Genomic DNA, 22,902 nt, shown 5'->3' with positions numbered 1-22,902 from the left:
TTCATAATAACCTTAAGATCTATCCATGTGGTTACAAATGGTAAGATTTTCTTTTTTATCGCTGATTAGTATTCATGTGTGTGTGTGCCCAGGAGCATATGCATTCTCATTTCTTTATCCATTCATCTATCAGTGGACACTTAAGTTCTTTTCATATCTTGGCTATTGTAAATAATGCTGCAGTGATCATAGGAGTGCATACATCTTTCTGACTTAGTGTTTTCATTTTCCTCTGGTGGAATAGGTGATAATTCCATTTTTAATGTTTTGAGGAATCTCCATATTGTTTTCCCTAATGCCTACACTAATTTACATTCCCACCAACAGTGTGTGAGGGTTCAGTTTTCTCCATACTCTTTCCAACACTTCTTATTTCTTATTTTTTGTTAATAGCCATCTGACAGGTGTGAAGGAAAATCTCATTGTGGCTTTGATTTGCATTTCTCTGATAATTAGTGACACTGAACATTTTTTCATGTGCCTGTTGGCCATCAGTATACCTTCTTTGGGAAAATGTCTTATTAGAGCCTCTGCCTATTTTTAATTGAACTGTCTGGGGTTTTCTGCTATTGAGTTGTTTGAGTTCTTCATATATTTTGGATATTAACCCATTATAATATACATATTTTCAGTTATTTCCTTCTATTCAGTTTGTTGCCTTTTCATTTTGTTGATAGTTTCCCTTGCACAGAAAAGCTATTTAGTATGATGTAGTCCCACTTTTGCTGCCTTTGCTTTTGGATTCAGATCCAAAAATTTAACACCAAGACTGATGTAGTTTTCTTCTAGTTTTATGGTTTCAGGTCTTATATTCAAGTCTTTAATCCATTTTGAGTTCATTTTTGTATATTATACAAGATAGTGGTCCAGTTTCATTCCTTTGCATATGACTGTTCAGTATCCCTAACATCACTAACTTCTGCTTTATTGACTATGCCAAAGTCTTTGACTGTGTGGACCACAACAAACTTTGGAAAATCCTTAAAGAGATGGGAATATCAGACCACCTAACCTGCCTCTTGAGAAATCCGTATGCAGGTCAGGAAGCAACAGTTAGAACTGGACATGGAACAACAGACTGGTTCCAAATAGGGAAAGGAGTACATCAAGGCTGTATATTGTCACCCCGCTTATTTAACTTATATGCAGAGTACATCATGAGAAACGCTGGGCTGGAAGAAGCACAAGCTGGAATCAAGATTGCCGGGAGAAATATCAATAACCTCAGATATGCAGATGACACCACCCTTATGGCAGAAAGTGAAGAGGAACTAAAAAGTCTCTTGACGAAAGTGAAAGAGTTGAGTGAACAAGTTGGCTTAAAGCTCAACATTCATAAAACTAAGATCATGGCATCCGGTCCCATCAGTTCATGGCGAATAGATGGGGAAATAGTGGAAACAGGGACAGACTTTATTTTGGGGGGCTCTAAAATCACTGCAGATGGTGATTGCAGCCATGGAATTAAAAGACACTTGCTCCTTGGAAGGAAGGTTATGACCAACCTAGACAACATATTAAAAAGCAGAGATATTACTTTTCCAACAAAAGTCCATCTAGTCAAAGCTATGGTTTTTCCAGTAGTCATGTATGAATGTGAGAGTTGGACTATAAAGAAAGCTGAGCACTGAAGAATTGATGCTTTTGAACTGTGGTGTTGGAGCAGACTCCTGAGGGTCCCTTGGCCTGCAAGGAGATCCAACCAGTCCATCCTAAAGAAATCAGTCCTGAATATTCATTGGAAGGACTGATGTTGAAGCTGAAACTCCAATAATTTGGCCACCTGATGAGAAGAGCTGACTCATTTGAAAAGACCGTGATGCTGGGAAAGATTGAAGGCAGGAGGAGAAGGGGACAACAGAGGATGAGATAATTGGATGGCATCACCGACTCAATAGACATGAGTTTGAGTAAACTCCGGGAGTTGGTGATGGACAGGGAGGCCTGGTGAGCTGCAGTCCATGGGGTCGCAGAGTCAGACATGACTGAGCAACTGAACTGACTGGACTGAACATCACTGATTGAAGAGACTATCTTTTTTCCACTGTATATTCTTATTATAAGCTGTCTATGCATATGTGAATTTATTTCTGGGCTCTCTATTTATTATATTCCATTGACCTATAGGTATTTTGATGCTAACAGCATACTGTTTTGATTATAATAACTTTGGAGTAGAAAGGTGAAATATTTATATGATCTGAATGAAACCAGAGTATATGACAATAGCTTTATAGCAGAGCTTGAAATCAGGGAGTATTATGTCTGTTGCTTAGTTCTTTGTTGAGACTGCTTTGGCTACTCAGGGTCTTTTGTGAGTCCATAGAAATTTTACAGTTATTTGTTGGGCTTTTGTTTCTAAATATATATCTGGTTAATCTACCTTTACTATATTTGCCTTTACCAGTGAGTTTTTTACTTTTATACTTTTCCTTGTTGCTAGTAAGTAGCTGTAGGTTGGGTGTGTCCTTAGTGGGAGGGGAGTTAAGAATCTTCCTGCTCCGGAATCCATCTTGGACTACCCCTTTGAATTTTCTTTCTCTGCTTTTTCACCTTTGTTCCCTCTGGTCACTAAGCAATCTTTTTTTTTTTTTGCAGGGAATATAAGCCCATCAATGAAATGTTCATTTTCTTCATTTTTAATTTTCTATATTATGTATTATTTCTTCCAATGCCAAGAATAAAGATGTCAAATAAGGTTCTTTGTGACAGAGAACATGGTTTCACAGGGATTTCAGACAATTTCATAGAGGATAATGATAACATAGAGAAATAGAAATCTTTTTCTTCTTGCTGCTTAAAAAAATTTTTTTATGTCATGGCTTTCAGCCCTATCACTGTAATGTTTCTAGGTATGGATTTTTATGTGTACATTAACTGGGTTCAGTGGGCATTCTGGATTTGTACATATTTTTCTTCTAATTTGGGAACATTTTGATACTTATTCAAATATTTTGTGTGTTTTTTTCTCTTCTCCTTTTTTGGGACTGCTGTTACTCATATGTTGATATATTTTATTTTGTCCTAGAAGTCTCTGAGGCTCTGTCTTTTTAAAGTTATAACTGACATATTAGTTTCATATGTTCACATTGTACATAATATGTACAACCTGATATTTGTATATATTGCAAAATGACCACCACTATAAGTCTAGTTAACATCTGTCACAATATGTAGTTACAAAATTTTTTGTGTGATAAGGACTTTTTAAGATCTACTCTCTTAGCCACTTTGAGACATGCTATATAGTATTATTAACTTTGGTTGCCATACTGTATATTACATCCCCATGGCTTATTTTATACCTGGAACTTTGTGTCTTTTGACCCCATTCACTCAGAGAAATAGAATTTTGATTCAACTTTTGGGAATAATTGAATTGCCTGTTTTTAAAAAAAATACCTCTTACAGTGGTTTGACACTAAAATGACATCTTAACTAGCATAAACAAAATTCACATCAGAGAGCTTCCCTGGAGGCTCAGAGGACTTCCCTGGTGGCTCAGACACTAAGGAATCTGCCTGCAAAGAGGGAGACCTGGGTTCAGCCCCTGGGTTGGGAAGATCCCCTGGAGGAGGGCATGGCAACCCACTCCAGTGTTCTTACCTGGAGAATCCCCATGGACAGAGGAGTCTAGCAGGCTACAGTCCATGGTGTCACAAAGGGTTGGACACAGCTGAGCAACCAAGGACACACAGGATATCAGAGGGCATACTGGAACAGAAGTTTTCCTAACACGCCCAGTATACTTATGGGCTTTCCCAACAGAAGTAGCCTCCCTTTTGGGCTACCTTATCCCTAACACACTAGAAGAGAAATATGCAACCTCTGAAAATCCAGCTTAGCAAACCCAAGTCCAGCCAGTGTCTCCCAAGGGCACTTACATTTTTGTAATTCTTGGTGCTTTTGTAGATGTCTGTGCTAGGGATACTTCCAAGACTGTTCCAAGACGGACTAAAAGAAGAAAAATTGAGGTCAGGATTTTTTGGAACAGGCATATTTTGGAATAAAACGTTAGAAGAAATGACAGATTCTAAAGAGCCCATAATTTGGATGTCTTGGGACTCTGTCTTTATTGCAGATGACATTTTCTGGTAGCTAACCCTGAAGTGAACAGCTGGTATTTGTGCAAGCCTGGGGGTTAAAAAGGAAGTGTGCCTCTTTTCCAATGCCTGCAAGAAGTAATGAGCATCGTACTTTCATATGTGTAGCACTTTATAGGATAAGCAAAGAGCTTTCACACATGTTACATCTTATTTGAGCCCTGAATGATCAACAGTATTATCTTCATTTTTAAGGGTGAGTAAACTGAGGTTTAGAGAAGTTCAAAAAGGCTCTGGAGGGAAGAGAAGCACAGCCTCTATCTTTAACCTGTGGGTCTTCATGGCCTGGCACAATGCCTAGAACTACCTTGTGAGTTATAGCAACTTTCTGAAGTATGGAAAGTCTGCAGTGATCCAATTAGTCTCATTTCATAGAAATAGGAGCCTGGGAGGACCAGATTGTTGATTTCCTGTTCCTGATGCAATCACATAAATGCCAGGATTCCTCAACTGTGACTAGGAACATATGCTAAATACTATGCCTGAAGAAAGAATGTCTGTTTGGGGTGCTCTCAGCAACGTGCTCTCTGGACCAGGCTTATAATTATTGGAAATTAAATCCTGGGGAGGATACTGCTTTTGGTTGGCTCAAAGCCTCATTACCAAATCTGCAGGTAAAGGGTTTCACCCATTTCTCCTTGGCTTACTGTGCCATGCTGATTTTTAACTTAAAGCTCAGAAACTGTGTAGTCTTTCTCTAAAAACCCTTCTCCCCCTCAATCACACACAAGTCACAGTAAATACAGAGGCAACCAGAGCACAGAAGACATCATCTTCCAAGGAAAGTTTCTGGGGTGTTTCCCAGAAGAAAACTGGGTGTTTTGGGAGTTTGAGAAGTCTTTCAGGTCCCTGGGCAACCACTTAAGGGTGCTGGAATGGTAAACACAAGCCTTTGGGTAGGCTCCAGCATGCCAGGGAAGGGAAGGAGAATTGCTTGGTGGAATGGAAAAGGTGGACCTAGGCTGAGCTGTAGACATCTGTGTGTGTTAGGTTTACCCAGGTTTTTCATTCCTTCATGGCCCAAGTGCAGGCCAAGAAGGAGCCAGAAGTCTGGGAAGATAGCAGAGGCTTCGAGAGAAGCTCTCTTTGACTCTCTGTTCAGAAAATGCCAGAGACATAGAAAGGTACCTACCGAAGGCCTCTCAGGAGTCCGAACAAAACAAACACACCTCCAAGCTGCCTCACAGATTGTTTTCCATTACTTTGAACTGTGTCTCTGCTGCTTTCACTCTCTAGATGACCTGATTGTATCATTTTACATTATTGGTATGGCTTGTTAGGTACATACCTTATTTGGCAGATTTGAATGAATTTTGGCTACAATCAACTGTCTTAAAGCTTCCTATTCTGGGTTATTACATAACTTCTGGGTTACTAGCTTCAGAAGAAAATGAGCCATAATATATTTAGCAGCTATCTGGGCCCAAGACTTGGGTCCTTAATGTCTCTTAGACTTCATCTCATTTTAAAAAGAAACTACACAGCAACCTCAGTCTTTTGCTGATCATGTATCTTTTAGTCTTACCATGACTTGGAGGTGAACATGGCAGTAGAGCCTGTGAGTAAGTACATAGATTTTGGGGTGGGATACATCTGGGTTGAAATGCTGGCTCTGCAACATACTAGCTGTGTAATCTTAGGTAAGGTTCTTAACCTACTGAGTTTCAATTATCTTACCTATCAAATGAGAATAATAAAACATATTCACAGGATTTTTTTGATGACTAATTATGATAATGTTTAATTTGTAGAAGCACTAATAAATAGTAACTACTGTGAAAGGGAGTAGTTTTATTATACTTATCAAAATTGTATAAGAAATTTCAGGGTGTGTTGTCCTGTTTATAGATAACTTGGATCTTATGTTACTCACAATTGAACTCTCAGGACCACAGTGAGAAATCCAAACACAAGGCCGGCTAGTAAACCGAGGTCCAGTCCCAGAATGATGGATGCTATGCACGTAAATACCCAGATAACCTAGGAAAACATGAAATGAAAAATGCTAATTTACCGGGTACCATGAGGTGAGTGACTACCTGTAAAAATAATAAGATAATTGTCCATGAACAAATTACAGCTTTGTAAAATATTCTGATGTCTTTACATATTTTAAGTGGAAATTGGCCTTCCCAATACAGGCCAACTGTCCCATTAAAATATTTTTAGATTTAATTTTTGAATAGGTGATATATTATTGTTTAGTCACTGAGTCATGTCCAACTCTTTGCGACCCCACAGACTGTAGCCCGCCAGGTTCCTCTGTCCATGGAATTCCCCAGGAATGAATACTAGACTGGGCTGCCATTTCCTCCTCCAGGGGATCTTCACCACCCAGGGATCAAACCCTCGTTTCCTGCATTGGCAGGCATATTCTTTACCACTGAGCCACCAGGGAAGCCCTGATATGTATTAACATAGTTTAAAATAAAATTGGTATTAAAAAGGTATGCAGAGGCACTTCCCTGGAGGTCCAGTGGTTAAGACTCCGCACACCCACTGCGGGGCTTTCAGGTTTGAATTCCGGTCGGGGAACTAAGATCTGGCAAGCAACATGGTGTGACCAAAAAAGTGTGCAGTGAAAAATCTTGGTTGCAACCTTCTCCTTTCTCCATTCATTCCCACCCTCTTTTCTCTCTTACATCCTCCTTTATTTCTGTGTGTGTGTGTACACAGGTGCACATTTTTCACCAGCAATTTTTTTTTTTTTTTGGCAAATACCACTGCAAAACATAGATTATTTTCCCTTCTTTTAGTGTGTTATACACACTCTTCCCTTTTGCACCAGTCTCTTTTTACTTAACAGTTTGTCTTGGAGATCTTTCCATGCAGATATATAGGGAATTTTTTCCCATTCTTTTTATCTGTTCTGGTTTAAGTTACAGCAGAACTCTGAAGGGTTTAGCTTCTTCTTCTTCTTCTTCTTTGTTTTTACAGTCCCTCAGAAGAGTTGTAAAGACTACTTTAATCAAAATTATAATCGACGTGGGGTTTTGCATTTTGTTTCTGCTTTGTGTTTTGTTTTATTTGTCCTTCTAGATTAGAGGGTTTTGTTTTTTTAAAATTTGTTCTTTGGCTTTAGAAGACCAGTGGTATATGAAGGCGCTCATACAGGATTCTTGTACAAAATGGATCTTCCCAGAGATTTAGGACCTTCACAAATTGTAGCTCATGTGGAAGACTTCACAGTTTTGGCTTATCCACAAAATTCTAACTTCTGCTCTGCTTTCCAAAATGCAAGTAAGACTCAGGAGATAAGGGGACATAATAATATGGCAAGAAGCACATAAGTAATTCCTATTTCAGGAAAAAAAAAAAAAAAAGATGGCAAGCAACTTACAGCATCAGTCTTATTCTGCCTCCACAGACGAGGAACGTCACACACCTGCATAAACATCCCCTTCAGGTTGGCAATTACAACAGCTGCCAAGACTGACTGCCAGGAGAGATAGAGAAGTCCGGGTTATTCAGGGGAATGGTTTGCCATGTGATGACTTTTAAATGCCCTGCTATTTCCTGGGTAGCAGAGCAGTGAAGGGAAAGTAAGCAATCGGTGTGACAAGAAGCAAGATTATACCTTCTGCAGGGGTTCCAGCAGCTTCCCCAGGGCGACGATGGCGATCATCACGACCCCAGCCGAGATGATGCCGGCAACCTGAAAGACACACACATCTCTCATCATCAGGGCCTGTGCTTCCCACTCTGAATGTGTGCTTGCTGCACGCATGTGTGCAAGAGCCTGTTCACGGGCACACAACCCTCCCCACCTCCCTCCTCCTGCTCAGCCCTGTTGAGAGAAACAAGAATTATTTACTCTACTAAGTACATTTAGTAGCTATGACAGAGAAACTAAAAGAAAATGTGGGGGCGAGGTCTGCTAGAGTACAGCCAGTTTGGCTTGATTGCACTTGGATACATGACAGACCTCTATTTTTCTGGTGTCAATTTAAGAGGTCAATCTTCCAGTCTGTCATTCCAGGAAACCCAGCCCATCCTTGTTCCTGGACAACAGATCCTTGAAGCATTCTTGGGAAATAACTTCTCATAGCACATAATTGATTCTTCTGCATTATGGAATCGGCAACCTGCTAACGACTCTAATAACACTTTGCAGGCACGGTTGCCATGATAATCTCTGAGAAAATAAATTCACCAGTCCTGCAGATTAAAAAGCACCACATGAGCCTGTTGAGAGGTAGGACCACGTCACCAGCATCCTCCTACAGCAGCCCGTGTGACGGGGCCAGTAGCAGGAGTAACGGAAGCTTCAGAAGCTTTACCTTCACTGGCAGAGAAGCTCTCCCAGGATTCACAAATAGCTAGGACAGAAGCTGAGGGCGTGGGGACTATGCTGTGGTGTGATTAGATGACCAATGGATTCTCTGCTGAGACAGCTGGGGCCTGGCCAAGGTGAAGCCTAGAAACTCTAAAACGAAGGAGAGGAGAGAGGGAGCCAGAAGCCAAACGAGCAGAGAGGAAGCAGTAGAGAAGGTTGCATTGGGCCCTGGTACTGCCTAATGCAAGATGTTTGCATTCAAGGAGACACATAAAGCCAATACAAATAAAAATCCAAAAATGTAAGGAAATGCAATAGCCACACTCATCCACTCCATCTGGCAAATTGATCAGAGGATAGCTAGGCTCGCCTGAGGCCATATTATGTATATGATATACTGAAAAGTCTGTTCTGTCCATCCAGATCCCCACTTCTAGGTAATCTGTATCTTGCAACACCACACATCCAGGTTCCCAGTATCTTAGTGAGATTTCCCCCCTCTCCTATCTAAGTAGAGAATCCGGTATCCTTCCTTCATCCTTCCCTCCTTTCTTTCCTTCCTTTAGTTCTGTGGAATTACTTAACCAATATTTATTGTCTATCATGAGCTGCTTGCATTTCACTGTGGATGTCGGGCTCTGTGGATTGGAGAAAGAGATGGAGATTTGGGAACAGGGACCAAAGCCAGCTGCCCAACTCATGCCAGGAGGGTGGCCACCTACTCACCAAGGATAGGGAATAATTAGCCCTCAACTATGGGGACCAAGACTAATTTTGAAATCTGCAGGGGGGCCCACTACATGTACTTAATTTATAAGGGAAAATTACTTATTTGGCAGGAAATGCTATATATTTTGTATCTATGAGCAGATTCAGTTGCTAGACAATTCTTCTGTTAACTGAGAGGATAACCAGGCTAGAGAATAGTTTGTCATCAGAATTACTTTTTCATGAATCATTAGGAGCCAGATGGGGATGAGAGAAAGCACAGGTTGCCAATGTTGAGCATCTATAGATGTGCTGAAAACAGTTGATAGTATCCACTGACACTCATGATTCCATCCATTCATTCAGCAAATATATGTTTCTTATGTGTCAGGTACAATGTATGTGTCATAGGTACTAAGGCATTATTCTTACCTTGAGAACTTAATGACTGGAACAATCAACAGTCAACATATATGTGCCAGAATTTTACAAACATTTGCTTATTTAATCTATATGGTGTCCCTGTGAGGTGGATGCAATGATTACCCCCCATTGCATAGATTCTGAAACTGAGGCTCCAACATGAAAAATCCAGGAAAAGTCAAACAACAAGCGAAGACTTGCCAGTTTAGTTGGTCATTAGTTCCTGGATTTTAGTCCAGACACTTAGACTTTTAACCCCAGAACTTAGTATACATTTCAGTAATTAAATACCAAGTGATTTCTGTGCTTGTTTCATTCTTCAGTACTAAAATCCTGGCATCCTTCATTCCTAAATATAATACATGCCAGTGTGTGGCAGGGGGTATTAGCTTACCAGAACACCATTATCCCCAAACCTTCTGCCAAGGGATCACTTTGCATGGGCATTCTTGGGGGGAAGGGAGAGGGGAGAGGGCTGTCCCCATTTGAGCCTGGAGTTAGCAGACAGTGAACATCAGCTCTTGGGGATCTGCCTGCACCCACTTATAGCCATGTGCCTTGGGGAGCTTGTCAAGTCTCCATGTCCAGTGGAAGCTGCAGAAAACTTCACTGCTAACAGCTGCCCCTGAACACAGGAGCAGCTTTGGCAATCACCTCCAACCTCTTCCCCTTACCACAGATCTCTGGTTATGCTTCCTGCTTGAGGCTGTATTGTTTTATTTGCTCTCTCAGAGCTAGAAATGTTTTCAGAAAAATGGAGAAGAAAACTCAGTCTTAAATAGAGTAATTCTGAAAATTAAAAGTAAATGTTTGTTCATCGGGAGCCAAGAAATTGGAGAAGGCCAATCCCTCTGACTCTCACAAAGATCTGTGATGAATGGGGAGGAGCATCATGAGCATCTCGGAGACACTCACACTCTCCCTGAACCACTCACTGTTGGAGTCATTCATTTTCCCAGTTACTCTCTTTTTTATATTTATTTGCATCTCTACCTGGAAAAAAATCCTATTTGAAGACTGTGTGTGTTAAACTATTTACTTTGAATTGTTGCTCCTTATAGTCTCAAAATACTATTTACTCTTAAATAATAGTTCTTTCTGTGTTGGGAGGAGAAAACTCCCCAGGCATAACAGAAACACAATCCCTGGGTCTGCCCCTCACCCCCATCCATTTGGTTTGGCATAGCTGACTCATGTCCTGCTGAAAAGGATGGCCTGAGTACAGATCCTGAGCGACCTGGCCTAGTGAAGGAGGAGTTTTCCAGAGATTAACTGGGATGCTGGTTTGGGAGAAGGCCACAACTTAAAATCACAGTTAAAGGCAAGATCAAACCACATTCAGAACTTCAAGAACAAAAGTCTTTCTCAGGAAGAAATGACAAAGTGTTTAACAGAAATATGCTTAGCTAGTAAACTGTGGTTCTGTCGGACGCAAGGCCTCTGGAGGAGGCTCCTGATCCTTGGTAAAGGAAATGTAAATAGACAGCTTTTCATTTTCCTGAAAACAGAATAACTCACTAAGCCACAAAGAGATCTTACTAGGCCTTCTCTATTCCCATATAACAAATAGAAAAAAATCAGCACCTTCATTATCAGCTGTTATCATCCCTGCAAAAGCAAGTAAGTGGCGCTATCTGCCAGCTGGGCAATGACACAAAAATGTTTGAGACTCACTGCATCATAAAACTATAAAGAGAGGTTTACAGGGAGGGAGTAGATCATAGTCACAGAGATGGAGAGGTCCCAGATGGAATCAGAATGGGATGTGCAAGTTTTACTTTTCTCAAAGGCTAATCGTACTGAGTTCTTGTGCAAGCCTTTCTGAGCCACCATTCCCCTGATTCATTCTTTACATCATTCTAGATGGATTTGACCACACCGCCGCCCCATACCTGTGTCTTTCCCCCAGTACTCTCCTGGACAGCGGTGCGGGACAGGGCAGTGGTAGCCACAAAGCAAGAGAATAATCCAGAGAAGATGTTGCTGATTCCAAAGGCGATGAATTCCTAAGAGAGGGAGAGAATGAATGGTAGTGATGCTACAAATCAAATCTTTGGAAGACTCTGGTCAAGCAAAGAGCATTAAGAAAGCAAACTCCCAAGCCCAGCCTGCCTGGGAGTCCCAGTTTAATTCTTACCATTAAAGATGCTTGGAGACCTTGAAACACACATGGAATCTGGGCTCCATAAAGCCTAAGAGAGGCTTCACTGCTCTCAACTGTTCTGAAGATTGACTTATCTTTTGCTGAAATGCTTTCTCTTACTTCCTGGTGAGTGGCCTATCTGTAACTCTCACATAAAATATTTTTTCTGAGGTTGGATATTTGCTAGGAAGTATATTATGACTTGGAGAATGATTATTCTGATGGCTAATCATTTAATTACTGTAATTGCTATGCTGTGTTTAGAGATACAAACCAGACTTGCAGATTTGCAAGCAGTGGAAAATCAGCGTGGTAATGGATCAGATGCTACAAAACCCATCTTGTATCTGTTACTGGTATCCCCTGCTTTTCAAAAGTTTGCTTTACACCACTTGGCTTTTATAAAAGACCCATCTAAGTTAGTTACCTGTTTTTGCTAACTCAAAGAAATCTCAAGAGAATTTTTGCTATTATGAAAAAGGGCGAAAAATGTTTGTTTTTGCAGCAACCCCTAATAGAGGCAGCATGCTCCCCAAGCAGAGAGAGTGGCAGCACCACGCTCCTTCCTGGGAAACTACACTCAGTATCTCAGCATCTCAGCGTCTCAGCGTCTCAGCATCTCAGCATCTCAGCATCTCAGCGTCTCAGCGTCTCAGCATCTCAGCATCTCAGCATCTCAGCGTCTCAGCATCTCAGCGTCTCAGCATCTCAGCATCTCAGCATGGAGCCGTCATTGCTCTGAACTGTGTTTGTGAGCACCTGTTCATCTCAGTGTATTTTGTGCATCTGTTTGCAAGATGTGTCTTAAGGTAACTGCTTCTTCACTTTACTGCCATTTCAGCTTAAGAAGATTTTCATAGGAACTCTCTACTTTTGGATATGGGGGAAACCTGCAATTAATTGCACAATGAACTACCTCAGTTTAAAGTGGTCACAACTATTATCATTGATGTTTGTGGTAATCTTTTGCCATATTATAGCTGCCTTTAAAAAAAATTACCAAGAAAAAAATTGTTTTTAATTACCAGGAGATACTAGATTACATGAAGAATTCGTTTTCCAACTTGCTCCTAATATGTTAAGCTTAAATGTTATTTATGATCTAACTGAATTAACTTTTTAAAAATTAGGATTACTTTGACTTTTTTCTTAAAAGGTAAAGTGATGCATACAGCACAGGGAATATAGCCAATTATTTTCTAAGAACCATAAATGGAGTATAAGCTTTAAAGCTTGTGAATTGCTATGTTGCATACCTGAAACTTATATAATATAGTACATCAACTATACCTCAATTAAAAAAATAAATCTTTGAAAAATGTAAAATAAAAAAGAGATATATCTAGCTAATATAACACGTGGAGCTTTTTTGGATATTTAGCCAAACAAATCAACTGTTCAAAAAACTTAAGACAACCTAAAAACTGACTAGATAGTTAATGTTATTAAAGAATTATTATTCATCTTTTTAGTTGTGATAATGATATTGTGGTTATCTACCTAAAAACTGACTGGATATTAGATGATATTATGGAATTATAGCTAGTATTTTTAAAAATATAATGGTATATCATGCTTATTTTTTTTTACATTCTTATCTTTCAGATATTTAATAAAATATGGATATATAAACAACAAAATATATTTTTTAAATGAAGTGATACAGCAAGCATATTTGAAAATAACTTGAAATTAGCACAATGCAGGAGAGAAACCAACTCAGTAAAGATGGATGGGAGAAACCAATCCCTTCTTTAACAGACAACAAAGTCTTTCCCATATTTTCTTCTTAGTTTCAGTCCTACAAACCGGTTCAGCAAAAGGGTGACCATACCTGATTCCCATCGATGGTATAATCATGCTTGATGGCGTATACTTTTCCTACAGACACTGCAATGGCATAAGCGACCACAGAGATGGAAAATGATGCAGTCAGCATCTCAGAAAACAGACTCACAGATGGCATTGCTGGAGGCAAAAACCTAGTTTTTAAATGAAAAATGTTGTGACAATTTGACTACAATGCTCTTCCCCCACCTCACCAAATGCTACATCAACCCAGGCACAGTCAGACATGAAAAAATTTAATCCAAGAGAACAAGAGGTACATAAGATGGATAAGCAGTAGCACCTGCTTTTACAGTTTTCAGTCAGAAGCTGGTGCTATCTTACTGGCTGATTCCTTTGTTGCCTATTTGAGAGATTATGGATGCTGCCTTATCTACACTCTGACAAGAAGAAACCTGTCATTACGGATTTTTTAATACCACATAATTCTATGCTGCACCATCTCATACATTAGTGTTTCTCCTTACAATTTCATCTCAGAGGTCTTTGATATCTTTAATATCAAAGGTCTTTGATATCTAGGATATCTTTAAAAGATATCCTAGCCATTAAATGAGATTTACCCTGTACAAGAAGTGGTCAGGTCAGTTACAGACACAAAGAATGTAAGATGCTGAAACAGCGAAGTGGAAAATCCTTATCGAAGAGCCATGATACTTAAAATCTTCTTGAGTACCCCCAAAAGATTAAATGTATATGGTTATCAGAATGCTCCACAGTCACTATAGTTGTGGGATCAAACAGTTACTATTTGACAAAACCAAAGCTACTCACCAACCATATAAAGAAATAAATCTACAAGTTTATAAGTATGCAATCATCCCCAAGTATAAACATCAGAAAGGATTCCTTTCTTGTGCCTGCATCTTGATGATTATCTGTATGGCCAGTTCTCTGGCAAAAAAAAAAAAAAAATCCCTGACCTACCTCATACCTGAAGCTCCTTTCATAGGAAACTACCACTGGAAGTGGTAATGTAGAAATAAGGTTCTTATAGAAAGCCATAGAAATCTAGAACCTGCTAATATCTTAATATTATCCAAAGTATTATCCTAAATCTAATATCCTTGAAATTGTTGAATCTACCTTTCTCTTTTTGTTGATTAGGGAACTGAGGCCCAGAAGAGTGAAGTATTTAGTGGGTCCGAGTGTGAATGTTAGACATTTCCTAAGTAGACAGATCTGATTTGCCCTCTTAGAGCCTGCTGGTTAAGAAAAAGAGTTAGTGAGAGAATAGGGGGCCCTGGTTTGGGTGAATCCCAGTGAGATGCTCAGAAGTTGACCACACTTGGAGAAATTGTATATTTGACCAAGAAAGGCAGTAGGGGAATAGGGCAAGTGGTTATGGTTTGGGGGACGGTGTCCTTGGACACTGAGCAATACTGACATATGGCATTGACTCTCAATGGGATTAAAGAAAACTTCCAGTAATGGCTGTGCTTTTACTCCCTCATTGGGGGACTGACATGAGAGGAGATGAAGAAGTGGGCAGGCACAATCTATATTTTTTTTTGTTTTGTTTCGGCTGCGCCACACAGCATGTGGCATCTTAGTTTCCTGACCAGGCATAGAACCCACACCCCCTGCATTGAAAGTGAGAGGTCTTAACCATTGGACTGTCAGGGAAATTCCACAATCATTCTTTTGTTCCTCTTCATTTCATCCTACTCATCCCACACTCCTTTCCTTGCTCTTTTCCAATCTCCATATCATGCTTTCTTTTCCAGTGTTTGTTAATGTTATTATACTTATTTCTGGGGTATCAAAAAGCTGAACAAGACAAGTGAGATCACTACCCTTGGGGAAGAGCTTACATATATCCCGGGGGCCAGGCAGGTGAGGCAGACTGACCAATCACAACAAGCGGTCTGTCAGAGCATTCAACTTGACTAACCCAACAGCAAGAGGCTACAGATCCATTTTCAGCAGGAGAGCATCCAGGAAATCTCTTGATAGGGCCAGAAAGAATCACTTGTGGAAGCAAAAGGGAGTGCCCAAAATCTAATAATAGAACAAGGACTTAGGGGACAGGGCATTTGCCATGGACCTCCTCTAAGAGTTACACCTAGGAAACCTGACAACGTGGATCTATAAAATATATTTTTAATGTAGCTATTTGAAACTACTCAAATAATCTAGTTGTTAGGGTGAAAACACTGTAACTCAAGTAGCCACACTGCATCTTTTTATTACTAAATTTATACCAGCATTAGGATTCACTATCAAAATGTTGATCCTCTAATGTAAAGTTTCCCAAACTTACTAATCATTGAATCATGTGAAGCCCCTTTGAAAAATATTAATTAGGTTTAGGATGAGAACCAGGAAGGAATTTGTGTTAAGGCCTCGTGTAATTCTTAGAAAAAAGTGAGTTTGTGAAACACTGGAATGGATGATACTTAAATTAAGCCCCATGTAGCCAGTTGTAACTTTTCTTTCCTTTTTTTAAATAGATTAGAAGAAATCATACAATTAATCTAATGTCAAGGCAGCAGTTCCCTGTGGAATAAGCCCCAGGGCTGGCCTGGCCTGAGGAATTTCTATTAACGGCATGAAAAACATGGAGTGTTGTTACAGGTCCCTCAGCTAGTATTTAATGGAAGGGAAACCAGTACTCACTTGTCATCTAATAGCGAGTCTAGTCATGAATGCTGTAAGTTAATGTTACAAATCTAATAAACATTTGTGTTTCTTTTTCACTGTCATACGATCAAATTATGCTGTAGGGCCCTTGGTTCACTCTGCACTTTATGAGGGATCTCACTGGTGTTTTACAAGAAGCTGAGGTTGAGATTTCAGTGGTTTGTCACCATCTTTGTGTTGCTGGCTCAGATGATAAAGAATCAGCCTGCAATGCAGGAGACCTGGGTTTGATCCCCAGATCAGGAAGATCCCCTGGAGAAGGGAATGGCAACCCACTCCAGTATTCTTGCCTGGAGACCTCTATGGACAGAGAAGCCTGGTGGACTACAATCACGGGGTCACAAAGAGTCAGACACAACTGAACGGCTAATACTTACACTATAGGAGAACCCCCCTCCACCCTAGCGCCACAGAACTAGATGACGACAGAGGTCAAAGACTCTTAGTTCCTTACTCTCTTAATTCACCAAACTACCAAAATATCAAACCTTCCTTAAAGATCATCCATTTTATTTATAGGAACAAATGATATAATTATTATCTTAAGCTGATTATATGGAAGAGAATTTAGGCCAGATCTCCCTTTTTCTTTAAGCAGATTGTTCTCAGTACAATAAGCGTTACACACCATGATTCTGCTTATACTGTAATTGTATATGTGAGTTTAAATCAGGAGTCTGGAGTTAACTGTGCATGTCCTGCCATGTTTTAAGAGTGTAAAGAAAAAGACAGAGCATATAGCACTGCTTTTAAACAAATGACTTGATCTTTAGCTGATAGTTTGCACAAATGGGATATTTCTTTAAGATAATACACATGAGACTATTGAAGGACCACCAGTGAAATGAAGCTTGTTTCATTTAAAAAGGAGGTACTGACAATTTATTATTAATGCCTAAGAGGAACTCCATACTCACCCACTTGGGATGGATTTAACAATGCCAGCATTATAATTTTTTTGCAGGTCAACTCCATACGAAATGGCAGTAGCTGCTATTGTCTGAAATAAAACAAAAGAAGTTTTAAAAGAGTTCATTTGTTTGAACAGTTCCTTTCTTACAAAGCTAATTAATGCTGAATTTTCTAATTACACATTCTACTTACCACAATCACTTCTATAGGAATAGGGACTGGGATTTTGTGTTTAAATCGATCATTTAATTCCTTAACCGCCATACAGATGATAATGGTGAGTAAGCCAGCAATGAAATCAGCAAGATTAGTGTTACCAATATTTTGAAAAATCTCAACCAGTGTCTGTAAAAAAAATAATTTCATATACCTCCTGTATGAAAAATCATATCATCATCAAAGAGCACTTAAGAATTTCATGTAAAATTAAAAAAATTTTAATTTGTGTTTGTTAATACAGACACCATTAATGTCTAATCCTTGTAATATAAATACCAAGTTACTAATGATGGTTAACTTGGAGTGGCAAAAGTATGGATGATTTCTGCTCTTTTATTTTAGCTTATCTGTATTTTTTACAATAAAAATGAGATCTTTTAAAAGAAAATATATCATTATATACTGTCTTTTGCTTGCAGAAAAGCTTTAAAAGTTTATACCTTAAGTAGCTTTACAGGTGCTTCTAAGTTACCTAATTTTCATCATGTTGATATGTATTACTGAAATTAAAAACAGAAATCAAAAGTCCTGGTTAATCAATATTTTAGGTAAAACTCTTCACTAAACATGAATGATACAGATGTTAATAAAAATTCCTAAAATTCTTCATATGTAGATACATATGGACTCGTCCATTCTTTATGACAAAGAAAAGCTATTGAATTGATATATAGGTCAAATAGAAATTTTTGGAAATTAATTTGGTACTTAGTTCAAACTTGAACTATGATCATTTAAATAAAACTAACTCTTTCAAAAAAAAAAAAAAAAAGCAAGAGAGTTCCAGAAAAACATCTATTTCTGCTTTATTGACTATGCCAAAGCCTTTGACTGTGTGGATCACAATAAACTGCTGTGGAAAATTCTTCAAGAGATGGGAATACCAGACCACCTGACCTGACTCTTGAGAAACCTGTATACAGGTCAGGAAGCAACAGTTAGAACTGGACATGGAACAACAGACTGGTTCCAAATAGGAAAAGGAGTATGTCAAGGCTGTGTATATTGTCACCCTGCTTATTTAACTTATATGCAGAGTACATCTTGAGAAACACTGGGCTGGAAGAAGCGCAAGCTGGAATCAAGATTGCCGGGAGAAATATCAATAACCTCAGATGTGCAGATGACACCACCTCATGGCAGAAAGTGAAGAAGAACTAAAGAGCCTCTTGATGAAAGTGAAAAAGGAGAGTGAAAAAGTTGGCTTAAAGCTCAACATTCAGAAAACTAAGATCATGGCATCCAGTCCCATCACTTCATGGCAAATAGATGGGGAAACAGTGGAAACAGTGGCTGACTTCATTTTTTGGACCTTCAAAATCACCGCAGATGGTGATTGCAGCCATGAAATTGAAAGAGGCTTGCTCCTTGGAAGGAAAGTTATGCCCAACCTAGACAGCATATTAAAAAGCAGAGACATTACTTTGTCAACAAAGGTCTGTCTAGTCAAGGCTATGGTTTCTCCAATAGTCATGTATGGATGTGAGAGTTGGACTATAAAGAAAGCTGAGCACCAAAGAATTCATGCTTTTGAACTGTGGTGTTGGAGAAGACTCTTGAGAGTCCTTTGGACTGCAAGGAGATCCAACCAGTCCATCCTAAAGGAGATCAGTCCTGGGTGTTCATTGGAAGGACTGATGTTGAAGCTGAAAATCCAATACTTTGGCCACCTGATGCAAAGAACTGACTCATTGGAAAAGATCCTGATGCTGGGAAAGATTGAAGGTAGGAGGAGAAGGGGACAACAGAGGATGAGATGGTTGGATGGCATCACTGACTCAATGGATATGAGTTTGGGTAAGCTCTGGGAGTTGGTGATGGACAGGGAGGCCTGGAGTTGCTGCAGTCCATGGGGTTGCAAAGAGTCGGACACGACTGAGCAACTGAACTGAACTGAACTGAACTCTTTCCAAGTGGCCATACAATCCAGCTCAAGAAAAAATAGCTTTGTTTTGTAAATAGGTGGTTTCTGGGACTCAAAGGAGATTAGCAAGGAAGAATCTCAAGGGAGAACACTAATACCTTTGTTATAGGAACTTCCATAGAAGGCATGACTTTAGAAGGTTCTTCCAGACAAGTAATCTCCCAGTGAAGGTTACTTTCCTTTGAATGAGTCCTTTTATAGATATATATTTTAAATGAAGATAAAATATTACTTCAAATAATTATAACAACGATCTGGTAACAATTGTGTGTAGTGATCAACAGCTAACGTGGGAGTCATCTTGCCAGCAGCCTCATTCTTTGGAAAACGTTCAAGAGTGAGGGAATGAGAGAACAAGCCACTGTGTAAGCAAAATACATTCCACCGCGCGCCTGAACTGGAGCTCAAGAATCTGATTTGTGGGAAGCCTCCTGGGTTTTCAGAGTATTTTTGTCCTTGCTTTAAACCCAATACTAGCATGTTTACTATGAACACTTTCCAGAGTCAGTAAAAATTGCTAGAGGCAGATACATTGATAGTAACAAGATGAAGCCAGTGATAGCAAGGTGAAAAAGAAAACAAATCAGAAACTATACAAGCAGACACAACAACTCAAGAATTTAAGGCATCTACCAGAGCAGTCCAGGCTTCCCAGGTGGTGCTAGTAGTAAAGAACCCTCCTGTCAATGCAGGAGAATAAGAGACATGGGTTCAGTTCCCTGGTCAGGAAGATCCACTGGAGGAGGAAATGGCCACCCACTCCAGTATTCTTGCCTGGAGAATCCCATGGTCAGAGGAGCCTGGCCGGCTATCGTCCATCAGGTCAAAAAAGAGTCAGACACGACTAAAGCAACTTAGCACACGTGTGCACACCATAGTAGTACACAGCCCTAAATAACGTAGTCTTCAAGGTATTGCTATCCAGTTCTTTATATAATCAAATTTCCTGATGATGACTCTCATTAATTCATGAGCTAAACATAATACTTCAATTAACTGTCTACACAATAAAGGTTTACTTTCAACACAAGATGGAAAAATTCAAACTTAAGAACAATATGAACAACTATCCCAATCCTAAAAATTTTCACCTTACAAAAATGATCACTATAGGATTCTCATGTAATCTATGAGACTCACTTAGACCTTTGAATAAAAAGCATCTGTGACTGTATTAAAAATGTAATATGAAAAAAATAAAATAAATGTAATGTGAGTTGCAAAAGCCAAGATCAGTTTACATTACACAATAACATCAAACAAGCTTATGAATATATCATTTGCCTATATTGAATATTTATTCAGAATCTCTTATGAAAAGTTATACAAAAGAAAGCTTAATATATGTGGAAATAAAACCAACCCATATAAACTGAAGTAGTCAGATTGTATTAATACTCCAAGATACAGAAATGAGACAAGAAAGCACTGAAAAGTAACTCTAACTTATTAATATTTTAATAAATTAAATTAAAATACTAACTAAAATATGTTTAAAATATGGATACACTTACAATTCCATATTTCAGCCTAGTATTCTGACCAGGCAAATCAAGATAATAAAACTTTTCAGAAATGGATATTTTATTATATTTCCTACTATGCTTGGAGAATTTTAGAACCATTTCATTTAAAGAATTTCTTCCTACTGGGTATATGAAGCCATAAGTTAAAAATTATACCTGTATTACATATGAGGAAAATCATTAGTTAACTTTTGGTGCCAAATTTATTTTAATTCATCTTGTCTCTACCAATATAACAAACCCCTTGCTGTCAGGAATTTCCTCCCACCAGAACTTCTGTGCATATATAAGATCAACCCTTAAAGTGTGACTTTTGTTTTATAATGGCTTCATTTTTACATACGGAAATAGGTTCTAAATAACGAATCTAATCAAGCTTGGGGGTAGCTTTCAAAACTCTCACCATCTGGGCAGAACTTTTCAATGTGGTCTTCCTTCTCGTTAGGGAAGAAATGGGGACACAGAGCCAATTTAGTCAGCAAGCAGAAAGACTTCCCTTGTCTATCAAGACAAACCATTCAGAGTGAATGGTAGGAAAACATAACCACTTTGAAATGGACTGCATGATTTACTTACATAATTGAGTAGCTACACAGTAGCTTGAGTATTACTAATTCTGAAATCTGCCAGCACCTTGTAATTTTCCTTTTGTAGCCTCTCTCTCTCTCTCTTTTTTTTTTTTTTTGGCCACACAGCATGTGGGATCTTAGTTTCCCAACCAGGGATAGAACCTGTGCCCTCTGAACTGGGGACATGGAATCTTAACCACTGGACCACTAGGGAAGTCCCTCCCTTCTGCATCCATACCCAGCATCTCTGGCATTTGTAAACTGAAGTTTCTGTTTTTCTTTCTTTTCCATTATTTCCTTCTCCAATTATTTATATTCATTATTTCCGTTTTCTTTTTTTTTTGAGAGAGGAGCAGGCAGATGATCCAAAGCATAAGTTTACAACAAAAGGGATGTTAACTCCGTTCCAGGGAAATCCATCTTACAACAATCTTACAGTCTTTCCTGGAGGAATCCACAAATGCCCTGCATTTGTTGAAGGATTCTTTCATGAATAGTCACAACCAGTAATATCATAAGCAGAATTCTCTGTTCAGGTACTGAGAGGCTCATTCAATCCTTAAGCAATTATTTTCAGACCTGCTGTTTCTTCTTTTTTCAGAAAAGCAAGCTTATATTCACCCTCACACAAGGATGATTGAAGTATCTTTATCCAACTTGGCTGACCTGGAAGGAATGGCTTGCAGAATTCTCTAACACATTCTAACGTGAAGCTTCAAGAATAATGTTCAACACAACATAAGGCACATAATAGTTTAATAACTACTTTTGACCTTGTTCTATCTAGTGTTTCCCAGTTTACTTTGGTCTCTATTGAAAGTGGGGTTATTTGCGGCAAGCTTTATCTTAAACATGTCCTAAGAGACCAGAAAAACTGTGAAATTTCATTTCCCCCATCTTCAGAAGTCCAACAGTGACCAAGGACCCAGATTACCTATCAGACTAGGCCTCCTGTAATCTGTGAGGACGCAGGCCTAGCAACGTTCAAACAAGGAGGTGAGCACACTCAGTCAGGGGTGTCTTGGTGGATTCAGGAGTCAGTGGGTTTGTACAAGGACTGAAAAGTCCCTGGCACATGGTAGGTTTCAATAAATACTTATTGAAAAGATGAATGGATGACAATAAGGGATAAATGAACAAACAGTTGATAGAGAAAGTAAGAAAGCAAAAAACAAACAATAACAACAAAAACCACAGCGCATAGAGACTGTGAAAGTGAGATAACCTGTCAGAAAAAGGCAGTCAGATGATCTCAAAGCAAACCTAGGACTTGGCAGGGAAAAAGAAGTCAAATATGACATGCCCAGAATCACATCATATTTAATCATAGGATCATAAGTGGTAGAACCAAGACTCCAAAGTCCATAGTCTTAATCACTATGTTAAACTGCCTCCTCTACCTAGTCCTAGGGCTAGGCAGCCTAGCCTCTACCTCAGGCTTCTCCAATGGCTCAGCAGGTAAAGAATCCACCTGCAATGCAGGAGACACAGGAGATGCAGGGTTGATCCCTGGATTGGGACAATCCTCTGGAGGAGGAAATGGCAACCCACTGCAGTATTCTTGCCTAGGAAATCCCATGAACTCAGGAGCCTGGTAAGCTACAGTTC

At 39.2% G+C, this 22,902-nt stretch overlaps 1 protein-coding gene across 1 annotated transcript in view; it reads right to left on the bottom strand.

The window, feature by feature from the left end:
* Window positions 1–22,902, bottom strand: part of SLC26A4 (solute carrier family 26 member 4) — a 50,146-nt gene that overhangs the window by 13,247 nt on the left and 13,997 nt on the right. The window contains exons 6-13 of the mRNA XM_061166344.1: window positions 17,249–17,401; window positions 17,062–17,144; window positions 13,488–13,635; window positions 11,403–11,516; window positions 7,681–7,758; window positions 7,444–7,539; window positions 5,977–6,083; window positions 3,885–3,954 (exon numbers count right to left, since the gene is read on the bottom strand). Of these exons, the coding sequence (XP_061022327.1) occupies window positions 3,885–3,954; window positions 5,977–6,083; window positions 7,444–7,539; window positions 7,681–7,758; window positions 11,403–11,516; window positions 13,488–13,635; window positions 17,062–17,144; window positions 17,249–17,401 (849 nt within the window). The remainder of the gene's footprint in view (window positions 1–3,884; window positions 3,955–5,976; window positions 6,084–7,443; window positions 7,540–7,680; window positions 7,759–11,402; window positions 11,517–13,487; window positions 13,636–17,061; window positions 17,145–17,248; window positions 17,402–22,902) is intronic.

This window comes from Dama dama, chromosome 18 (genome assembly GCF_033118175.1).
Source record: "Dama dama isolate Ldn47 chromosome 18, ASM3311817v1, whole genome shotgun sequence".
NCBI classification, from domain to species: Eukaryota; Metazoa; Chordata; class Mammalia; order Artiodactyla; family Cervidae; genus Dama; species Dama dama.
Note: the sequence above shows the minus strand (reverse complement) of the source record. Positions and strands in the feature narration are given on the sequence as shown.